Here is a 17,929-nt window from a genome sequence, read left to right as displayed (position 1 = left end):
AATTTTAAAATTGCTGAAATTCTTATTTAAACAATAACAAATGATGTGAAAATCCAAATGCATAATTCAATACACAAAGGAAATTATATCTGTATACAGTTGGAGTGGGTGGGTGGGTAAGTTAGTTTTTTTAAAAAAAGGAGGGAAAGCAAAGAGGGAAAAAAGGAGGAAGTTTTTTAAGTCAAAAAAATGAAAAAAAAAGCAAAAATTAACTTTTGTTTAACGTTAGGTTTACTGTAGATGAGTGTGTGAAACCTTGGGTGTACCGCTGATAAACAATAGTTAGTAGGTGTACCATTAATAAACGCTCGAACCTTGGATGTACCATTGATAATTTCCCATATTTTTATATTATATAGAGGCAGCGCGGCAGCGAGAAAGAGGTATTGTTGATCATCATTTTATCCTAGATTTTTTTATATATATATGTAGCATTAGAGAATGAGAACCTCTTTTACAAAACTAGATGTGGTAGAAGATATTGAATTATTAATTGAATGATTAAATTCTTTGATGAGGGAAGTAATGTGGTCCTTACTTTTGATAGTGATATAAAGAGAGTATCAAATAATGGTGAGGTTTATTATTATTTTTTTGGTGTTCCCTTTAGGCTTATTTGGATTTGGGGATCAGTTCTGGGTAGATATGTTCCAATCCTCTCCCAATTGTTGTTGCGGGGGATCGAACACAAGTCCTCCCTCCCAACTGTTGTCCCAATCATCACTACACCAACACCCAATTAGTAATTATATATATAAAATAATGGGGCATTTCATTCCGAAACTAAAATGAAAGTGTATAAACTGATACCGTGTTAAATCGTTAGTTTCTAATCTGTTTCTTTGACTTGAAATAATGTGATTTTTCGTGCACACATTTTGTTGGAATTAGATTCTGCCTACTCTTTACGCAGTGGAGGAAGTGAATATATAACATTATGATCCCTGAAAGATTCTACGGAGTATCAAATTTTGAAAGGTGTTTTGTCAATTAACTGCATTTGGGACTAGTAAATAAATTATTATGGAGGTTTAAAAATGACTAATTAGCATTCTATTTTATAAGTTTATACTACTAGTATTCCCTTTGAATAATGAGGGTAATTAATTATTTTTTTTGGAATTTAGAGAGCCACAAGGACGGGTGATGCGATTCGATCCCAAGATCCTTTGAAACCGGAAGGAGAGCTCTAACCACTTAAGGTATCTCTCACTCTCAATTAATTGATAGCTTAATGATATACGTTTTTTTTTTTTTTTTTTTTTTTGACGTTTAATTTATTTATGGTTAATACTTAATACTTAGCTAGTTATAATATTTACGGAAGAGCTTTAAGTGAAATTGATGTTCTTACACTAATCGAATACTTTTGCCCATATTAAGAATCGACTTTTCAATAAAAAAAAATACAGAAAAAAAAAAAAGAATCGATCTTTATATCTCAAAGTTATAATTAGATGCCAACCCCATTATCAAGAGTAGTATATATATAACATATTTGGTATTCTTTACCGTATCCAACGCAACGCAATTAACCAAAACTTGTTCACAGTACAACTTCAAGCCTCTTATATTATCCAAGAAAATGGCTCAAGAAATGGCAATGGTATGATATTATCTCTTTTATTATAGTTTTAATTACTTTATATGTAATATCCTCATTATCATGTCATATAATTCGATCCTTCATATTTTTTATTTTTTATTTATTTTTTTATTTATATATTAATTTTGTATAGAACCAAATTGTTGAAAAATACGGACCATACGGTTCTCAATGTGCAACAAACTGGTCCGTGATGCTTGACGAATGTGACAGCATAAGAGAGGTCATTATAAGGCACGCAAACATTGTTGACGGAATCGGATTCGTTATCATCGACGGAAGTGGGTGTAACACCACTAAAACCGTCGGTGGCCAAGGCGGCAAAACTTCCAAGGTATGTATTAATTCACATATATCATCAATCTTAATATTTTGGAAGCTCGGGTCAAAAACGAATTATATTCTAATCAAGTTTATCATTTTAAAACATTTGTATGTACGTAGATTGTACTGAGGCCTAATGAGTACATAACACAAATAAGCGGAACCCATGGAGAGCACAAGGGCAGTGGTTACGAGCGTCGTATAACCTCATTGAGGATCCACACCAACTTATGTGCAGGAGGATATGGACCTTATGGACTAGCAAAGAACTGCCAGAATGTTTGTAGCTTCTCAACTCCACTTGCTCTAAGTGATCCAATTGTTGGCTTTTTTGGAAGGCAAGGAAAGTTCCTCGACTCCATTGGTATTTACATGAAAAAACAGGTAACGTAAAGACATATATAATTGGTCATATGTTCGAGTACAGTAGCGTATTTTGTAATTTGTATTGTCCTTATCGCTCTAATTATTTGATGTTATGCTAGTGTTTGGAGCAATACTCACCATACTGAAGTCTTAGAGCTGGCCGTAATCAACTAGCAAAAGTGGAGCTTGGATCTGTGTTAATGATCGGTGTACCTTAATATTATGTTATAATTCTCTAATCTCTATTATATGAGTTTCGTACCTACCAATAAGCCACTATGAGATCAGATCGAGTGGGCTCTTAAGTTTTAAGTATGATTTGTATAATCATAAGCTTAAGTAATCGCGTTGTTATTTATATTATGTTTGTCCTTTTTATACGAGTAATTGGTCTTTCCAACTGTGTGGCTTGGGACTATTTTCAATACTTCCTCCGTTCTTTTATTATTGCACCACTTGCCTTTATAAGAAGTTTCACAAATATTGCACCATTTCCTCTTTTGGAAAAAAATTATTTGTGTTCACACTATAAATACCCAACATACCCTTGTTTTTTCAAACTTACTTTTTAATTTATCAATATGTCACATGGGCAATTTTGTATTATTACATTTTTCTCTCTTACTTTTTTCCACTATCAAAATATTTGTACTCAACCTCTATGGTGCAATAATAAAAAAACGGAGGAAGTATATCACTTGATATATGTTTTTATTATTATTATTATTATTATTGAAAAAATAATGACATATATTTATTTTATGAACACTGTAAAAAAAATGAACTTATTAATATTTCTTTCAATGTTTAGAGATTTACAAAAGCAAGTGATAGAAAATTCAATCGCATGGACTCTAAATTGGGAGAGAAGCTTTAACCACAAGACTGACATGTGGTATCTATCCCTCACTCTCAATCTTTACATTAAATGAGGTTACACGTACGACACTGAAAGATTACTCAACAGACAAACAATGTGGATCATATTGTGTGATTAACCACACTCAAGATACTGTAATAACCTAATTATAATATTCTATATACTATCTCCGTTACATATTATTTGCAACGATTTGACATAAAGCAGAGAGGAAAAATGTCTAATCGTTGCAAATAATATAAAACGGAGGTAGTATATTCAACTAATAAAGTGCTGGATTTTACAAAATAATTGTTGTAGACAAGTGTTGTACACTTGTATCCAGCCAGACGGAAGGACTATTTGAGTTTACTTTGCTCGCAAAGACTTTAGTTATATTAAAAGTATTATCTTGCAAGTGGTATATATAACACCCAAGTTGTCATTTGATTAATTAGATCAATAAATAGTAGTTAGAACGAGATGACGTAAATTTGGCTACAATATGTATTTGGCATTGTGAGTTTAATTTGTAAATTAGAGAATCAGAACGGAAATAGTAGCCTGTATGGCTGTATAACCTCACTAAGACATTAACATGCAGTTGTTTAGACTTTAGTAACCAGGTGACGGTATTTATTAAATTATTAGTGATCGATCATGTGCCGATATGCGCGGAAGAAGTTTAGATTATTGATTAATAATTATTGATTGTGGTTATTATATTACTGCTAAAAGTCGTCAATTAAAATTTAAATAAAAACAATTACAGGCTTGATACGATGAGCGCTAGATAAGGGTTGGAGTGAAGGAACACGATCTAGTTTAAGATGACCAACTTAATCATGATTGCACCTACTATGTACTTTGTTTTTGTAATAGTTGCACAGAATGAATATTCATAAAGGAAAGTTTAATGCAATGAATAATTTAACACTGAGTATTTTTTTAAAATTTTTGATTGATACTATATTCGTGAAATGATTTTAAGTTAATTAATGCCCCTTTGAAGGAGGGGTGGATGAGATTCAAACATGTGACCTCTGTGTCACGTTGGTTCTGATATCATATTGACAGTCAATTCAACCAAAAGTTTAAGCTGATGATTGGGGCCTAGGAGTAAGTTATATACACTGTAAAAAAAATGAACTTATTAATATTTCTTTCAATGTTTAGAGATTTACAAAAGCAAGTGATAGGAAATTCAATCGCATGGACTCTAAATTGGGAGAGAAGCTTTAACCACAAGACTGACATGTGGTATCTATCCCTCACTCTCAATCTTTACATTAAATGAGGTTACACGTACGACACTGAAAGATTACTCAACAGACAAACAATGTGGATCATATTGTGTGATTAACCACACTCAAGATACTGTAATAACCTAATTATAATATTCTATATACTATCTTCGTTACATATTATTTGCAACGATTTGACATAAAGCAGAGAGGAAAAATGTCTAATCGTTGCAAATAATATAAAACGGAGGTAGTATATTTTACAAAATAATTGTTGTAGACAAGTGTTGTACACTTGTATCCAGCCAGACGGAAGGACTATTTGAGTTTACTTTGCTCCGCAAAGACTTTAGTTATATTAAAAGTATTATCTTGCAAGTGGTATATATAACACCCAAGTTGTCATTTGATTAATTAGATCAATAAATAGTAGTTAGAACGAGATTAGACATTATTATATCAACAATTTTATTATTAATTTTTTTTTTCTGTTTAAACATGGTTAGCATGATAAATAATGGTACAAGACTAGATAATGGGGAAGAAGCTAAGATGCTACCATACCATTTTCAAGCGACACACACAGAAAAATCTCAAAACTCAAAATAAAGCTTCATAATTTCATCAAAACATGGCCTTATCATCAGAAATGATGGATGAGGAACTGAGAGAAGCAGCACTGAATGGAAGTGTAAAGTTCCTCAAAAAATGTGTTAAATCCAATAAACCAGTGGAATACTACATGAGTTATCACCCCAGAAGCAGCAACGATGAAGCTGATCGCCGTTACGGGAATATCTTTCACATGGCAGCGTACAATAACAAAGAAGAGTTTATAAAAAAGGCTATCCAGATTTTACCTGTCGAAAACACGCAACAACTCCTCCTCCAACCACGCGAACCGAGCAACGGAAACCCTCTACATGTATCAGCCGACCCTGGGAATGTGAAGATAACAAAGATATTCCTAGATGTGTATAGATCTTTGCCATCATTACCATCTGATATCGAACTACGACCTTGGTTAATGCAGAATAACGAAGGCGATACTCCTTGCTACGTGGCTATTGGAAATAATCACGAGGAATGCGCGTTGGAAATATTAAAAATCGATATGGAGTGTATTTGCAATACGCCTGATAACCGCGGCTCCTACATAATTTTCGACGCTATCTATAATAAGCTAACCAAGTTAGCGTTGGAGATATTAAGGTCCCCCTTCTCTATTTCTTGCACCGGATATGGGGGTCGATCCCCGTTTATCGCGATACACGTTTTAAATAGCTCAGGTAACTCCCATGTTTCATTCCTTGTTTTTTTTTTGTTATTTCATTTGGTTCACCCTTTTGGGCTAATTCGCATTCGGGGTTCATTTGTGGGTGGTTAGATTTCAGTCCCTCACAACAATACGGGTCCTCCCTACCAAGTGTAGTTCCAATCACCATTGCACCACCACGAATGAAAAATACTTGATCATTCCTTGTTTTAAATCTCGCAAAATTTGCACTTCCTACAATATTCACAATTTAACATATTGCATTCTTCTTTATGTACACATTTCGATTTTTGAGTGCCAAATAATTAAACACCACCCTCACAAAACCCAAAAAAGCCCCCACAAAACTAATGGAAACCGCACCCTTGTCAATCACCTTCGTTTTGAATTATAAGCCACCACCATATCAAACCACGAAAATCCGTTCTTGTAATCAACCACTGTTGAGTTGTTCATGCCTGGATCTGACATGGTAAAATGAAGAATAATATTTTAATTTTTTTTAATCTAATCTTACTATTCTAATTTATTAAAAAGTGATTTTAATAAAATAAGTATGGAAAAAAATTATTTTTTTTTTTTAAAATCAAAAATTATTTTTTGCAAACAAGAAAAAGAATTAAAAATAGAACAAAAATAAAAATGAAGCTTGACTATATAAGTATTTTTTAAATAAATAACCAATAAAATTTAGGAACAGTCGTGGTCATTTTAAGGATGACCATAGTAGAATTTTTACCATATTAGAACCCACTTACAAACATCACTAATCGCCAACAACCATCACCAAGTTGCATTGCCCCTTTTCATACACCATAGTTGCTTCCCCACCTTGCACAACCCACCACAAATGCACAAAACCCCATAATCCACATAACCTAAATCACTTTGCTACCTGCCACCACGATATTGCAAAACACCCAGATGGTACTTCTTCCTTAGGATATTTTGTGAAAAACTACCTTTTAAACTTTGACTTTTGCGAGAAACTACCCTAAAAACAAAATGTTGTAATTAACTACCTTATAAAGTATAAATGTTGTAATTAACTACCTTATAAAGTATAAAATGTTGTAATTGACTACCTCCCACCGGAATAACACATTTGATTTTTATTTTCCGGTGTTGATCATGTCATGTGAGGGTCACATGATCCTTTAATGACTTAATTCTCCCCTTTCTCCCAAAATTTCCCGCTTTATACCAACTATTTTCCATAACAATACGATTATTCATATTTTATATTGTTTATTTGCAACCCCTTTGATAATTATATGGGCTGAATTGGTGTAAAGCAGGAAATTTTGGGGAAAAGAGGGGAATTAAGTCATTAAAGAGTCACGTGACATAGTCAACGTCGGGAAATAAAAGTCAAATGTGTCATTCCGGTAGAGGGTAGTCAATTACAACGTTTTATATTTTATAAGGTAGTTAATTACAACATTTTGTTTTTAGGGTAGTTTTTCGCAAAATCTGGAGTTTAAAAGGTAGTTTTTCACAAAAAAATCCTCTTCCTTAACCAAATACTTAAAAATGACATTGTTGTTGAGATTGTTTTATGAACAAAAATCCCCCATTAAACAAGTGAAAAATGTAAAACAAAAAAATAAATAAATAAAAAATTACTACAACAAAATAAAGCAAAGGTAACAGTGCAAAACCATTGCCTAATATAAAAAAAGTGTTGCCTTGTAGCTAAGGCAACACATATGAGGCGTAGTATATGCCCCCGTTGTCTATTCATAAGGCAACACATTTTTATTCAAAGGCAACAATTTTGAAAGCCAAGGTAGAATGATACATAAGGCAACACTTTTACAAAGACAACAAATGAAAAATGTTGTCATCTAAGGAGACAATTCAAAAATGTTTCTGACTGTTGCCACTCCCAAGCATTTAGTAGTTAGTAGGGCTCGAACTTGTGACCTCAATGTCACAAGGTGAGCTCCCCACCAATTCCACCAAACTTACTTATATATATATATATATATATATATATATATATATATATAACACTTGCCATAAAAGCAACATCTTAAATTATGTTGTCTTTTTAATATAAATGTTGCCATAGATGGCAACATAGATATTAATGTTACATTTTCAAACAATAGTACTGTTATTTTTATCTTTTCATGCAACAATTATTATGTTTGTTGTCTTAGACAAGAAAAAGGTAACACTTTTAGCGATTGTTGCCTTATATAGTCTAGAGCAACACTTTTTTTCTGTTACTTTAGTTCAAGGTAACAAATAAATATTGCTGCGTTAGATTATTAAGAGTAACATTTCTGTAAGTGTTGCAATCTTAAGTGTTGTCTATTCTCATTTTTTTTGTAGTGAAAAGAAATTATAAAATACACATACCATCGATAAATCATAAATGTGGAGACCTAATTTAAGGTTGAACTTGATTATAAGAACTTTAAATTCAAGTTAAAACTTGTCCATGTTCAATAAAAATCAAACAAAGAAGAGGCATGAAAGAAAAAGATAGACAGAAGAAAGAGAACAAAAATAAGAGAGAGAAAGAAATGCAAGAGACAAAAAGGATGAGAGGAGAGAGAAACAGATGCAAGTAATTGGTAATTAGGTATGGATTTTAAAGTTCTTTTAAAATTAGAAATTCTTAGGTATATACTCTACAAACAAACTAAGTAACTACTTCCTCTACTAGTTTCTGAAAATTTTAAGGTACATGCAGTGGTATCATGCTTGATACAGACAAAAAACGCAAAAAGAATACGTAACTGTTTTGTAAGGAAGATATAGTTTTTAAGAACATCTAATTTTATGTTTTTTTATTTATACGTAGTATCTAAAGAACATCTGTAATGTTAATAAAAAAAATGATGATATTATGTAATGAACATTATTTATATATAACCACTATAATTTAAAGAAAAAATTCAAAGAACATTTCGCAATACGCAACGAACATTATATCACAAATAAAAGTAACTACACTGACAATTAAAGAACATAGACATATGTTATTTTCACTCTATTTTGCAATTGGTGCAAACATGTTCCTTTTATTTTAGGTATATGTTCATTACAATTTAATAATATGTTCTTTTCATTATAGTTGTATGTTCTTTACATTTGTATTATATGTTCTTTCCGTGAGAAACGTCTGTACAATGCACAGTGCAGGCTCTTGTAGGAACCACACACCGGCTAGTTTCTAATGTATACGGCATGCATATATATGACATGTATATCTCATGAAAAGCATTTCTTGATGATGCAGAAGAAGCAGAAGAAATCTTTCGACTGTTGCTTGAAAGAGATCTAGACCTAATCAAACAAATTGATGAGGATGGATTTTCGGTGTTCTATCACTGGGTAAGGTATGGCAATAAAACATGGCCATTTAAAAGACTTCTAAAATGCCATGATATTATCCCTAAGAGTGTTTTTGTGGACATGGTCTTTTTAACAAACAATTATGGTGATAACCTTCTACACAATCTAGCCGAGTATACGTCGAATGAAGAAGTTGCTATTGAAATAGCAAAATTGCTCATAAATACATACAAAGAAGAACCATCCAACATTGATGTGCATCCTTGGTTAGTGGTAGACAATGACGGAGATACACCATTGTCCCTGGCTATTAACCGTCAGTTTGAAAATTTTGCAATTTATATTTTGTCATTAGATGCAAATACCGTAATTAAGATTCGGAAAAATCTTTTATTCTTGGCTGTTGAGAAGGAATGTCATCAAGTCGCTGAGAAGATTTTGGAGATAATAGAAAACCAAGGTTGGGCTCACCTTCTTAATAGTTATCACAAGAATGTGCTGCATATTGCACCCTTTTGTAAACGTGAGTATACTCCTCTCTCTCTGTCGTTTCCTAAATTTCAAACTAGTCGTTGTACCACCAAAAAGAGAGGTATTTTGTTTAATTATTTAACTAAGTTTAGGTATTTGGTGAATAAAATTTAATTGCTAATGGACCTCTAACGTCAGGAGTATTTTGAGGTCACGGTGTGAATAATATGAAATGTCAGTGATGTTTGATGAATTTTTCAAAAGGTCAAAGGCATTTGGTGAAAAAACCGTAAATTTTAATCTATAACATTAGTAAATAAAATTACCGAAACTATCTCATTTTATGTACTAAGGCATACACATATCTCGATTTATGTGTGACTATTTTGAATAGTTTTTTTTTTTTTTTTTTTTTTTGAAGAACAGAAGAGTTTTTTACAAGACTGGTTGAAGGGCATCCGGAGTTACTCAACGAAATAGACAAAGGGGGGATTACGATTTTACGCAATTGGGTTAAAAACGGTGAAGTATGGCTATTTCAATACATTTTAGAGAGCAAATGGAGAAGTACCTTTGTTAAGCTTCTAAAGGAAATCGATTACAATAAATGGAACAACCCTTTTCATGATGCTGCAAGTACCACCAATAATGAGGCAACAATCCAAATAGTAAAGCTCCTTGTAGAAGCTTACAAAGAAGAATTTCCTAATTGGGATGCGTACGCGACTAGTCAATTGCCATGGTTTGTAAAGAATAAAGCGGAGGAAGGACCTTTGCACATTGCTATAAGCAACAAAAATGAAAAACTTGCATCATACATATTGTCACTACTTGATGAAGATGATGATATTAGTGAATTACTAGATTATTACAAGCCCGAGCACAGAACTTTGTTTCTTGCTATACTGAATGATTGTCAACAAGTGACTGAATTTATAATGTCAAGATTAGATAAGGAGGGCTGGACAAAATATCTGAAGGATTTTTCTGATGGTCGGAATATATTGCATTTGGCTCCAACTTTGACAAGTAAGATTTCATATTCACTCTAACTTAGCATTCTTGATATTTAAATCATCAAAAAAAATTAAAGTATAGTATTTTCTCTTTTCATTTTATTTAGGATATATCACTTGCATTTGCACGCATGTTTAACGGAGTTTATTTGTTGCAATACTATAATGTGCAAAACACTCAAACTACTTTGCCCAACTCCCATATATGACGTCATAGTGGGTTCCACTACCAATTATAAGGAATATGAAAAGAAGATATATATATATATATATATATATATATATATATATATATATATATATATATATATATATATATATATATATATATATATATATATTGAAGTAAAATTGGTTTTATTTTAAAAAAAATAAAAAACGGTTAAATAAGACAACTGATACATTTACAATAAATTGGAGGAAGTAGCGGTGGTTTTGAGAGTGTATTGAGGTCGATCAACGATGGAAAATTCGATATAGGTAGTATTTTACATCATTTTATCTATTATCAGGTAGTTTTTTTTACAACATTTTACCTTTATTAAGTAGTTTATTACAACATATTTTTTATTAGGTAATTTCTAACAAAATCTTGGTTTTATTAGGTAGTTTTTGACAAAAAGTCCTAAAATCTATTTGTTTTTATAATGTCAAATTTTAATATTTTATTATGTTCGTAATATTTTGGAAATGTTCACTACAATAAAAATCACTTTTCGTAGCGATTATTTCGTAGCGATTGTTCATTCGCTACAATATGCAAGTATGTTTGTGAAATAATTAAGGATGTTGTATCATTTTTACAATCGCCATGGTTTTCCCATCTAAAATCGATACGAAAAGCATAATAATACATATCCACACTATTTTTACACATTTATATAATTTTGAGAAATCGTATCATTTACAATCGCCACTAAATCCTAAAAATCGATATGAAAAGCCTTTTCAACACTAGATATATAAATATTGTTTGAAAAAGAATACATAAAATATGTCATAGCTTATTGGTGAAACATTTAATATAAGAGTTTGAGGTTGCATGTTCGAATCTTGTAAAGATCATACGCATGTTTTTTTCGTTGGGAAAGCTTTTTGTTGCAATTACAATCGATACTAAAGGTTAAAATAATCGCTACGAAAAGGTTATTTTCTTGTAGTGGTTGCCTTTTTTACTAAATTTTTTGGGGAAAAACTCTTGAAAGCAGATGTTAAGTTCGGGAAATGGCTTGTCAATGTTGCACCAGAATTCATCACCCAAAAAGACAACAATAATCAATCGTCTTGGGATAAAGCATATGAAATTGGTCCTTCATGGTTTATAAAAGCAGTTTTGGAGAAGGATCCATCCGTGTTCAATAGTGCACCCTTGGTTTGGACCAAAGCCTGCGAGAAAGGCCATGTCGATGCTCTTAAGGCATTCATTGAACATAATCCTGGTGCTTTTCGAGATCTTTGCGTTAAGTATAAGGATTCGCCTTTGCATCACATAAAACTCCATACCTTAACGGAGTACGAAAATTTTCTTCAGATTCCACACATGAAGGATCTAATCAATATTCAAAATGTCAAAAATGAGACGCCTCTCCATAAAGCAATACGAAATGGAGACATATTTCTAACAGAAACACTACTCAAGATGGAGAAGATAATATATGACATCAATGATATTAACGATGTGACTGCAATGGATTTGCTGGCTCATGTACACAAGGAAGATAATGCGACATGGGTATTATTTCTTTTCATAATTTTTCTTAATTATTGTTATTTACTCCCTCTGTCAGTCTGTCCTATAATACTTGAAACGTTGGGGTGGGCACGTAATTTAAGAAAATTACATGTGATTCTATTTAAAACATTTGTTTATTGTATAAAAGATTATCTTTTGGATTTTAAAATTGCAAGAAAATAACAACAGGGGTGGAAATGGGGGTGAAGAGAGAGAAAATGTGGAAATTTTTTTTTTTCGGACCTATTTTATATTTGGTAATGTGTCAAGTATAATGAGACGGACAAAAATAGAATTTGTGACAAGTATTATAGGACAAAGGGAATAATTGCTTTTGAAGTCCAGTTTTATATGTTAAGACGTATGACTATCATTTGTGAATCATTTCAGGGGCATATGTGCAAAAGAAATGGACTTGATCCGACAATAAAAACAACATACTTTAAACACAAGACAAATTTATTAGACGTGCGAACTTCACTATTTTTAGTAGCAGCCTTACTAGCCACCATTACATTTACTGCTGGATTCACTCTACCTGGTGGGTTTAACCAAGAAACTGGAGAAGCCCTTTTAGGCAAGAAGGCATCTTTTCTAGTGTTTTTGGTGTCTGATACATTGGCCTTATTTTTTTCAATGTTGGTGTTGATTTGTCTCACATGGTCCATGGTCTTCGAACCCAGTAAGTCACTAATATTGGTTGATCGAAGCATGGTGTTACTTAGGGTAGCACTCAACTGCACCTTATTGGCGTTTATGACCGGAGTATATATTGTTATGGCCCCAATGTCCTTGTGGGTAGCCATCCTAATAATCGTCGTCATAAGTTCTCTTATTATTATTTCCGTCGATAAAACTTTCTTGTATGAAGTCCTAGACAAACTATTCCTCATTGCAAGTAAGGAGAGCAAAGACCCGATGCAACTAGCCGAACTGGTAAATACTTCTAGTAAATTTTGTAATCAAAGCTCCTATGCCGATTTTGTTAAATTTCCCACATATTCTTTCTTCAAGAACATTTCTTAATCAAAAGACCATCCCTCTTTGTTTATATTCTAATACTCAATTCTATGTTTGTAATGCAGGGGTACAACTTTAAGAATGAGTAGGTGGTTCTTTTACTTATTAGTTCGAGTTTGTGAGCAGATTGAGTTCAAACCAAGGCCTTCGATTTTGAGGGAATGAGAATGAAGATCTTGAAGGATGTCGGCTAATGTGAAAAATTGGATGTTAACTTTTAGTGTGGTTCACTGGTTCTATCTTCTATACTCAACTTTCTATGTACTACTTCCGTTAACTTTTAGTTGCAATTTTAGAATATTTATATCTCACAAATAATACTCCAAAATTGCAACTAAAAGTTAACGAATGTAGTATATTTATACCCTTCAGGCTTCTGTTTTTTTTTTTTCTTTGGTTAACCCTTCGGGCTTTCACAATACATTTTTTTTTAATGTTCAGTAGTTTAATTAGTTAAGGTCCGGACCGACCCGAATTTTTGGTCACCTCTAATGATAATATAATGTAAAGTATATTATTTTTCAACCACCATAATCTAAAGACAAAATTCAGAGAACATTTTAAAATAAATAATTAACATTATGTCACAAATAAAAGTACATTATAATGACAATCAAAGAACATGAAAAAAAAAAATTATTTAACAACATGTTATGTTATTTACAATTCTATAGCATGTTCTTTCCGCTTTAAATGAATGTTCTTTACAATTCTATAACATCTTCTTTTCACTTTAACTAAATGTTCTTTGCATTTCTATACAATGTTTTTTCCTTTTTTTTTTTTTTTTTTTGGAAGGGATGTACCATGAGGATCATGCATCAGCCTATAGGAACCACACATTGTTTTTATTTCCGGTGATGATTTTGTTATTTGAGATGGAGTGTACATTTTTGTATAATTCTAAGTTTTAATTTTGAAGTTTGGGAGCTTCTATAATTCTTCTTTATCTATAGTATTTATAGTGTGAAAATTCACAATTTTTTAAAATGGACGGTTGATATAATTTTTTATTTATTTATTTTTAATTAGTAATTTTATTAGTTAAAAATTTATTTTTACATTAAGCATATATTTTTTTATTTCCAGAATTTCAAAAATATCTAAAAATAATTTTAGAAAGTTAAAAATATAATTAAAATAATTTAAAAATAAATAAATAATCGCATCCGTCTATTTAAAAAAAAATGTGATAGTCAAAAGTAATAAGACTATATTAAGCTAATAAATTGCATTACTGGTGCTAAAAGTAACAAGTGAAAGTAACAAGTGAACATGCCCTAAATTGCTAACAATGACTGCAGATCTTAGGACTCGTAGCAAAGAAGTCACGTTAAGGTAATCCTATTAAGAATTATATACGTATAACAAAGAAGTCACGTTAGCGCTCTTAGTCCATTGGCTAAAACTTTCATGAATTTAATTAAATAAGTAAGCAATTTACTTTATTTAGACTTAAGTCAAGATCGGACAAATATCTCAACTTGAATTATTATTCTTTAGCATCGATCTCTGTTTCGCATCTTTATCAACTATACGGAGTACTATATAAACTCCACATGCATGGCCACATGCTCTTATTGTAATTGTGGTTTCAAACTATTAACCAGTTAACTATAATGCATATATATACTTCAAGAAGTAAATTTGAGTGATTAGGTTACTGTGTTTATTCAATTAAAATTTTATTTGTTGTGTTAGGTTGTTTACCCTTTCAGGAAAGTTCATTTTTAAATTATTAGCAATGGAAAAAAAAGATATAATCTATAGTAAAGACTTGCCATTTGGTATGGTATCATGGTATGGCACACTACATAACATTTGAGTGGTTATGTTTCTTTCAAAAAAAAAATAAATAAATAAATAAATATATAATTAAACTACTATGATAAATCCTTCAGTATTACCTCCGTTTCTGAAAGTACAGTTCACTCACTTACTATTCAATTCATGTGGTAAAAATAAAATCACTTTGACCATATTTTATAATTTATACAATAAATTTAAATTAGCATGTATAATAAAGTGAGTTGTTCACACTTCTACTTGGCCCATATTTGTAAAATCATTACTATTTACTACAATATTTGGAAAAGACGGCACTTTAAAAAGTACCTCTTGGCTTTTCCACAGTTTTAAACATACATTTTTTAACTTTGTGACCTTAAAAGGTACATACAAATTAACGGGCCACATCTATAAACAATATACAAAGCCCAAATGAAAAGGGATAGTATATGTTGGCCCATACATGAGTAGAAAGCCCAAAAAATCTTAGGTAGACAAATGAAGCACTGAAGTATTTAAGAGACAATTCTTCAATTAATCGTGCGCTTTTAAATCATGATGTAGAAGGTAGAACTGAAAAAGGCATCATGTCATCATCATAAAATGATACATATACTATCTTTGTTAATTTTTAGTTGTATTAAAGGATTTTTTTTATAAATGTATTCACAATAATGTGTAAGTGTAACGTTACCTATTAATCTTCAAACTATTGGAGGAATAAATATGTAATTGAATTTTCTTTGATCCATAAAAAAACGTTATTCTTCTATCCTTTAATAAATTTGTTAACATGCAAAATCCACTATTAATTGGAGAAGTTAGTTGTCGCAGTCTAGAAGGTTATTTAGTTGGTGTTTTTTTACGTCTGATACAATAAATTAGACTTTCTTGTATATAATTCTACTATTCCCTTATAAAATATGAGTCTGGGCCGCACTTGCAAACCAAGAAAGAGAGTCCATTTTACAAGGCCAAGAAGGTTTTATTCCAAAAACATATGACAATAGGAGGAGTAGCCTTAGCATTATAAAGTGATTAACTCTCTTTCTTCAACCAATGTGGGACACTTACATGCGGTGATACTTGAGAGGTCTAATCTTCAACATCCCTTTAAGTATAATAGAGACCGACCTTGTGAATCATTCTATTGTAAATAGTTATTTTGTTTGAAACTCATTATCTAATTTTCAAGATTAGATTACACATAGTAAATGTTTATACATCCCTAAATAGCTTTAGAGAATTACTTCCTTCGTTTTTATTTAGTTACAACGTACCCCTTTAGCACGCATTTTAAGGAAGATATTTGACTCGGTAAACGAATTAATTAATTTACGAAATTTTACAACCTATAAGAACAAAGGGATAAGTTGTTACGTTTTAAATTTCATAGCTTAATTCATTCGTTTATCTAGTTTAATCACCTCCTCGAAAAACGTGATAAAAGGTGTGTTGCAAATATAAAAAAACAGAGGAAGTATTACTTATTATTACACCCTTTCTGTAAGTTTTTTACGCTTACGTTTTCTCTCTCTCTATATATATATCTAATTAACACGTTTAATGATGTATAATTAAAAGTTATAATAAATAATCTAATACTTTTATAACATACTGGTCGTTGGAGCACGCGCTATGCGCGTGCCCCCCCCACCCCCCCCCCCCCCCCCCCCCCCCCCCCCCCCCCCCCCCGCGACGGTAAGATGTGTAAGCTTCGTGGATGTGATCGTGTTTCGTAGTTTGAGGTGTTATTAACATGCTGATTAGGGAGCATAATTTAATGAATTGTAAAAAGAGCTTGTTGTATCATTAATGTTATTATTGTGTGTGATTATCTTAAATATCCGATATCCAATTTTTTCAGATCGAATATCCAAATTTTTTGGTTCAGATCCGGATTGGATCAACAAATATTCGAATTTTCAAATAGTTTTTCTTAGCACAAATTTAAGGATTAATCGGTGCAATATATGTGATGTTAATTGTGTGTTGTTATCTCTAAGTTTATATAAACGCACATAAGTTTGGTTTATGCTAATTAGTTACATTTGAACGATTATAGCGTTTTTAGCGATCGAGCATCTTCAGTAAATAATAATCCCTAATTCTTAATATATGTTTATTATGATTTAATTAATAAGTTTTTCACAATTATAAGTTTATTCGCTTAATTAATATTTATCTTTAAAGTTGTTTTCTAACTATCATAAATATGTTGTTCTGGTGTTGTTAAGGAAAGAGCTCTTAGGGCTTTGAACAGAGTAAGTTGAATTCTAATATAGTTGGTTGATTAAATATGTATTTTTAAGAGTGTTATTGTGTATATGTAAACATGGAATGCACGATAATTCATTTTTCTTACTACTTAATGACTTTTAATTTTACTAATTAATAATAATCTCTCTCTTTCTTTTTTATTTATCTCCTTCCTAACTTTGTCTATATTTTCCCACTTTTTTTTTTAATGGCTTTGAAAATTTTTGGTTCACTTGCTTCCATTTCACTCGTTTCATTATTCCTTTATTGGCCCAAACTCTTTCTCTCCCTCTCTTTCTTTCTTTCCTAATTCTTCTTGTCCTTATTCCATTCTAAAAATGAGCTTTTAAAACCATAGGTTGCACTTTCTCCCTCTCTTTCTCTCTCTCTCCCCTGAGCCATCTATCTGTCTTTCTCTCCCAGCTTCTCTTGATCTTCCTTTTTCTTCTAGCCTCTTTCTTTCTCTCTTTATCACTCTATATCTATTTCCTAGCCTACTCTCTCTATTTAATTCATGAGCCATCTATCTGTCTATCTCTCCCAGCTTCTCTTGATCTTCCTTTTTCTTCTAGCCTCTTTCTTTCTCTCTTTATCACTCTATATCTATTTCCTAGCCTACTCTCTCTATTTAATTCACGAATTTTTTTCGATCTTCCAAC

The 17,929-nt window shown here is 31.6% G+C and overlaps 2 protein-coding genes across 2 annotated transcripts; both read left to right on the top strand.

The window, feature by feature from the left end:
• The first annotated feature begins 1,461 nt into the window (after positions 1 to 1,461).
• On the top strand, positions 1,462 to 14,266 carry LOC110723931. Its single transcript, XM_021903343.1, has 9 exons — positions 1,462 to 1,606; positions 1,740 to 1,940; positions 2,051 to 2,314; positions 2,416 to 5,688; positions 8,929 to 9,507; positions 9,882 to 10,484; positions 11,680 to 12,203; positions 12,594 to 13,139; positions 13,289 to 14,266. Exons 4-9 carry the CDS (start codon positions 5,031 to 5,033, stop codon positions 13,310 to 13,312), a joined length of 2,934 nt encoding a protein of 977 aa, XP_021759035.1. The 5' UTR covers positions 1,462 to 1,606; positions 1,740 to 1,940; positions 2,051 to 2,314; positions 2,416 to 5,030; the 3' UTR covers positions 13,313 to 14,266.
• On the top strand, positions 1,586 to 2,323 carry LOC110723657 (mannose/glucose-specific lectin-like). Its single transcript, XM_021903001.1, has 3 exons — positions 1,586 to 1,606; positions 1,740 to 1,940; positions 2,051 to 2,323. Exons 1-3 carry the CDS (start codon positions 1,586 to 1,588, stop codon positions 2,321 to 2,323), a joined length of 495 nt encoding a protein of 164 aa, XP_021758693.1.
• Positions 14,267 to 17,929: the final 3,663 nt, after the last annotated feature.

Source organism: Chenopodium quinoa, unplaced genomic scaffold, assembly GCF_001683475.1.
Source record: "Chenopodium quinoa cultivar QQ74 unplaced genomic scaffold, ASM168347v1, whole genome shotgun sequence".
Classification (NCBI taxonomy): Eukaryota; Viridiplantae; Streptophyta; class Magnoliopsida; order Caryophyllales; family Amaranthaceae; genus Chenopodium; species Chenopodium quinoa.
Note: the sequence above shows the minus strand (reverse complement) of the source record. Positions and strands in the feature narration are given on the sequence as shown.

What these genes read in the sequence shown, in the direction of transcription:
- LOC110723657 (XM_021903001.1), top strand. Translation starts at nt 1,586, where the DNA reads ATGGCTCAAGAAATGGCAATG. An exon ending in TGGCTCAAGAAATGGCAATG is followed by an intron (nt 1,607 to 1,739) that starts GTATGATATTAT and finishes AATTTTGTATAG; the next exon opens with AACCAAATTGTTGAAAAATA. An exon ending in AAGGCGGCAAAACTTCCAAG is followed by an intron (nt 1,941 to 2,050) that starts GTATGTATTAAT and finishes GTATGTACGTAG; the next exon opens with ATTGTACTGAGGCCTAATGA.
- LOC110723931 (XM_021903343.1), top strand. Translation starts at nt 5,031, where the DNA reads ATGGCCTTATCATCAGAAATGATGGATGAGGAACTGAGAGAAGCAGCA. An exon ending in ACACGTTTTAAATAGCTCAG is followed by an intron (nt 5,689 to 8,928) that starts GTAACTCCCATG and finishes TTGATGATGCAG; the next exon opens with AAGAAGCAGAAGAAATCTTT. An exon ending in TATTGCACCCTTTTGTAAAC is followed by an intron (nt 9,508 to 9,881) that starts GTGAGTATACTC and finishes TTTGAAGAACAG; the next exon opens with AAGAGTTTTTTACAAGACTG.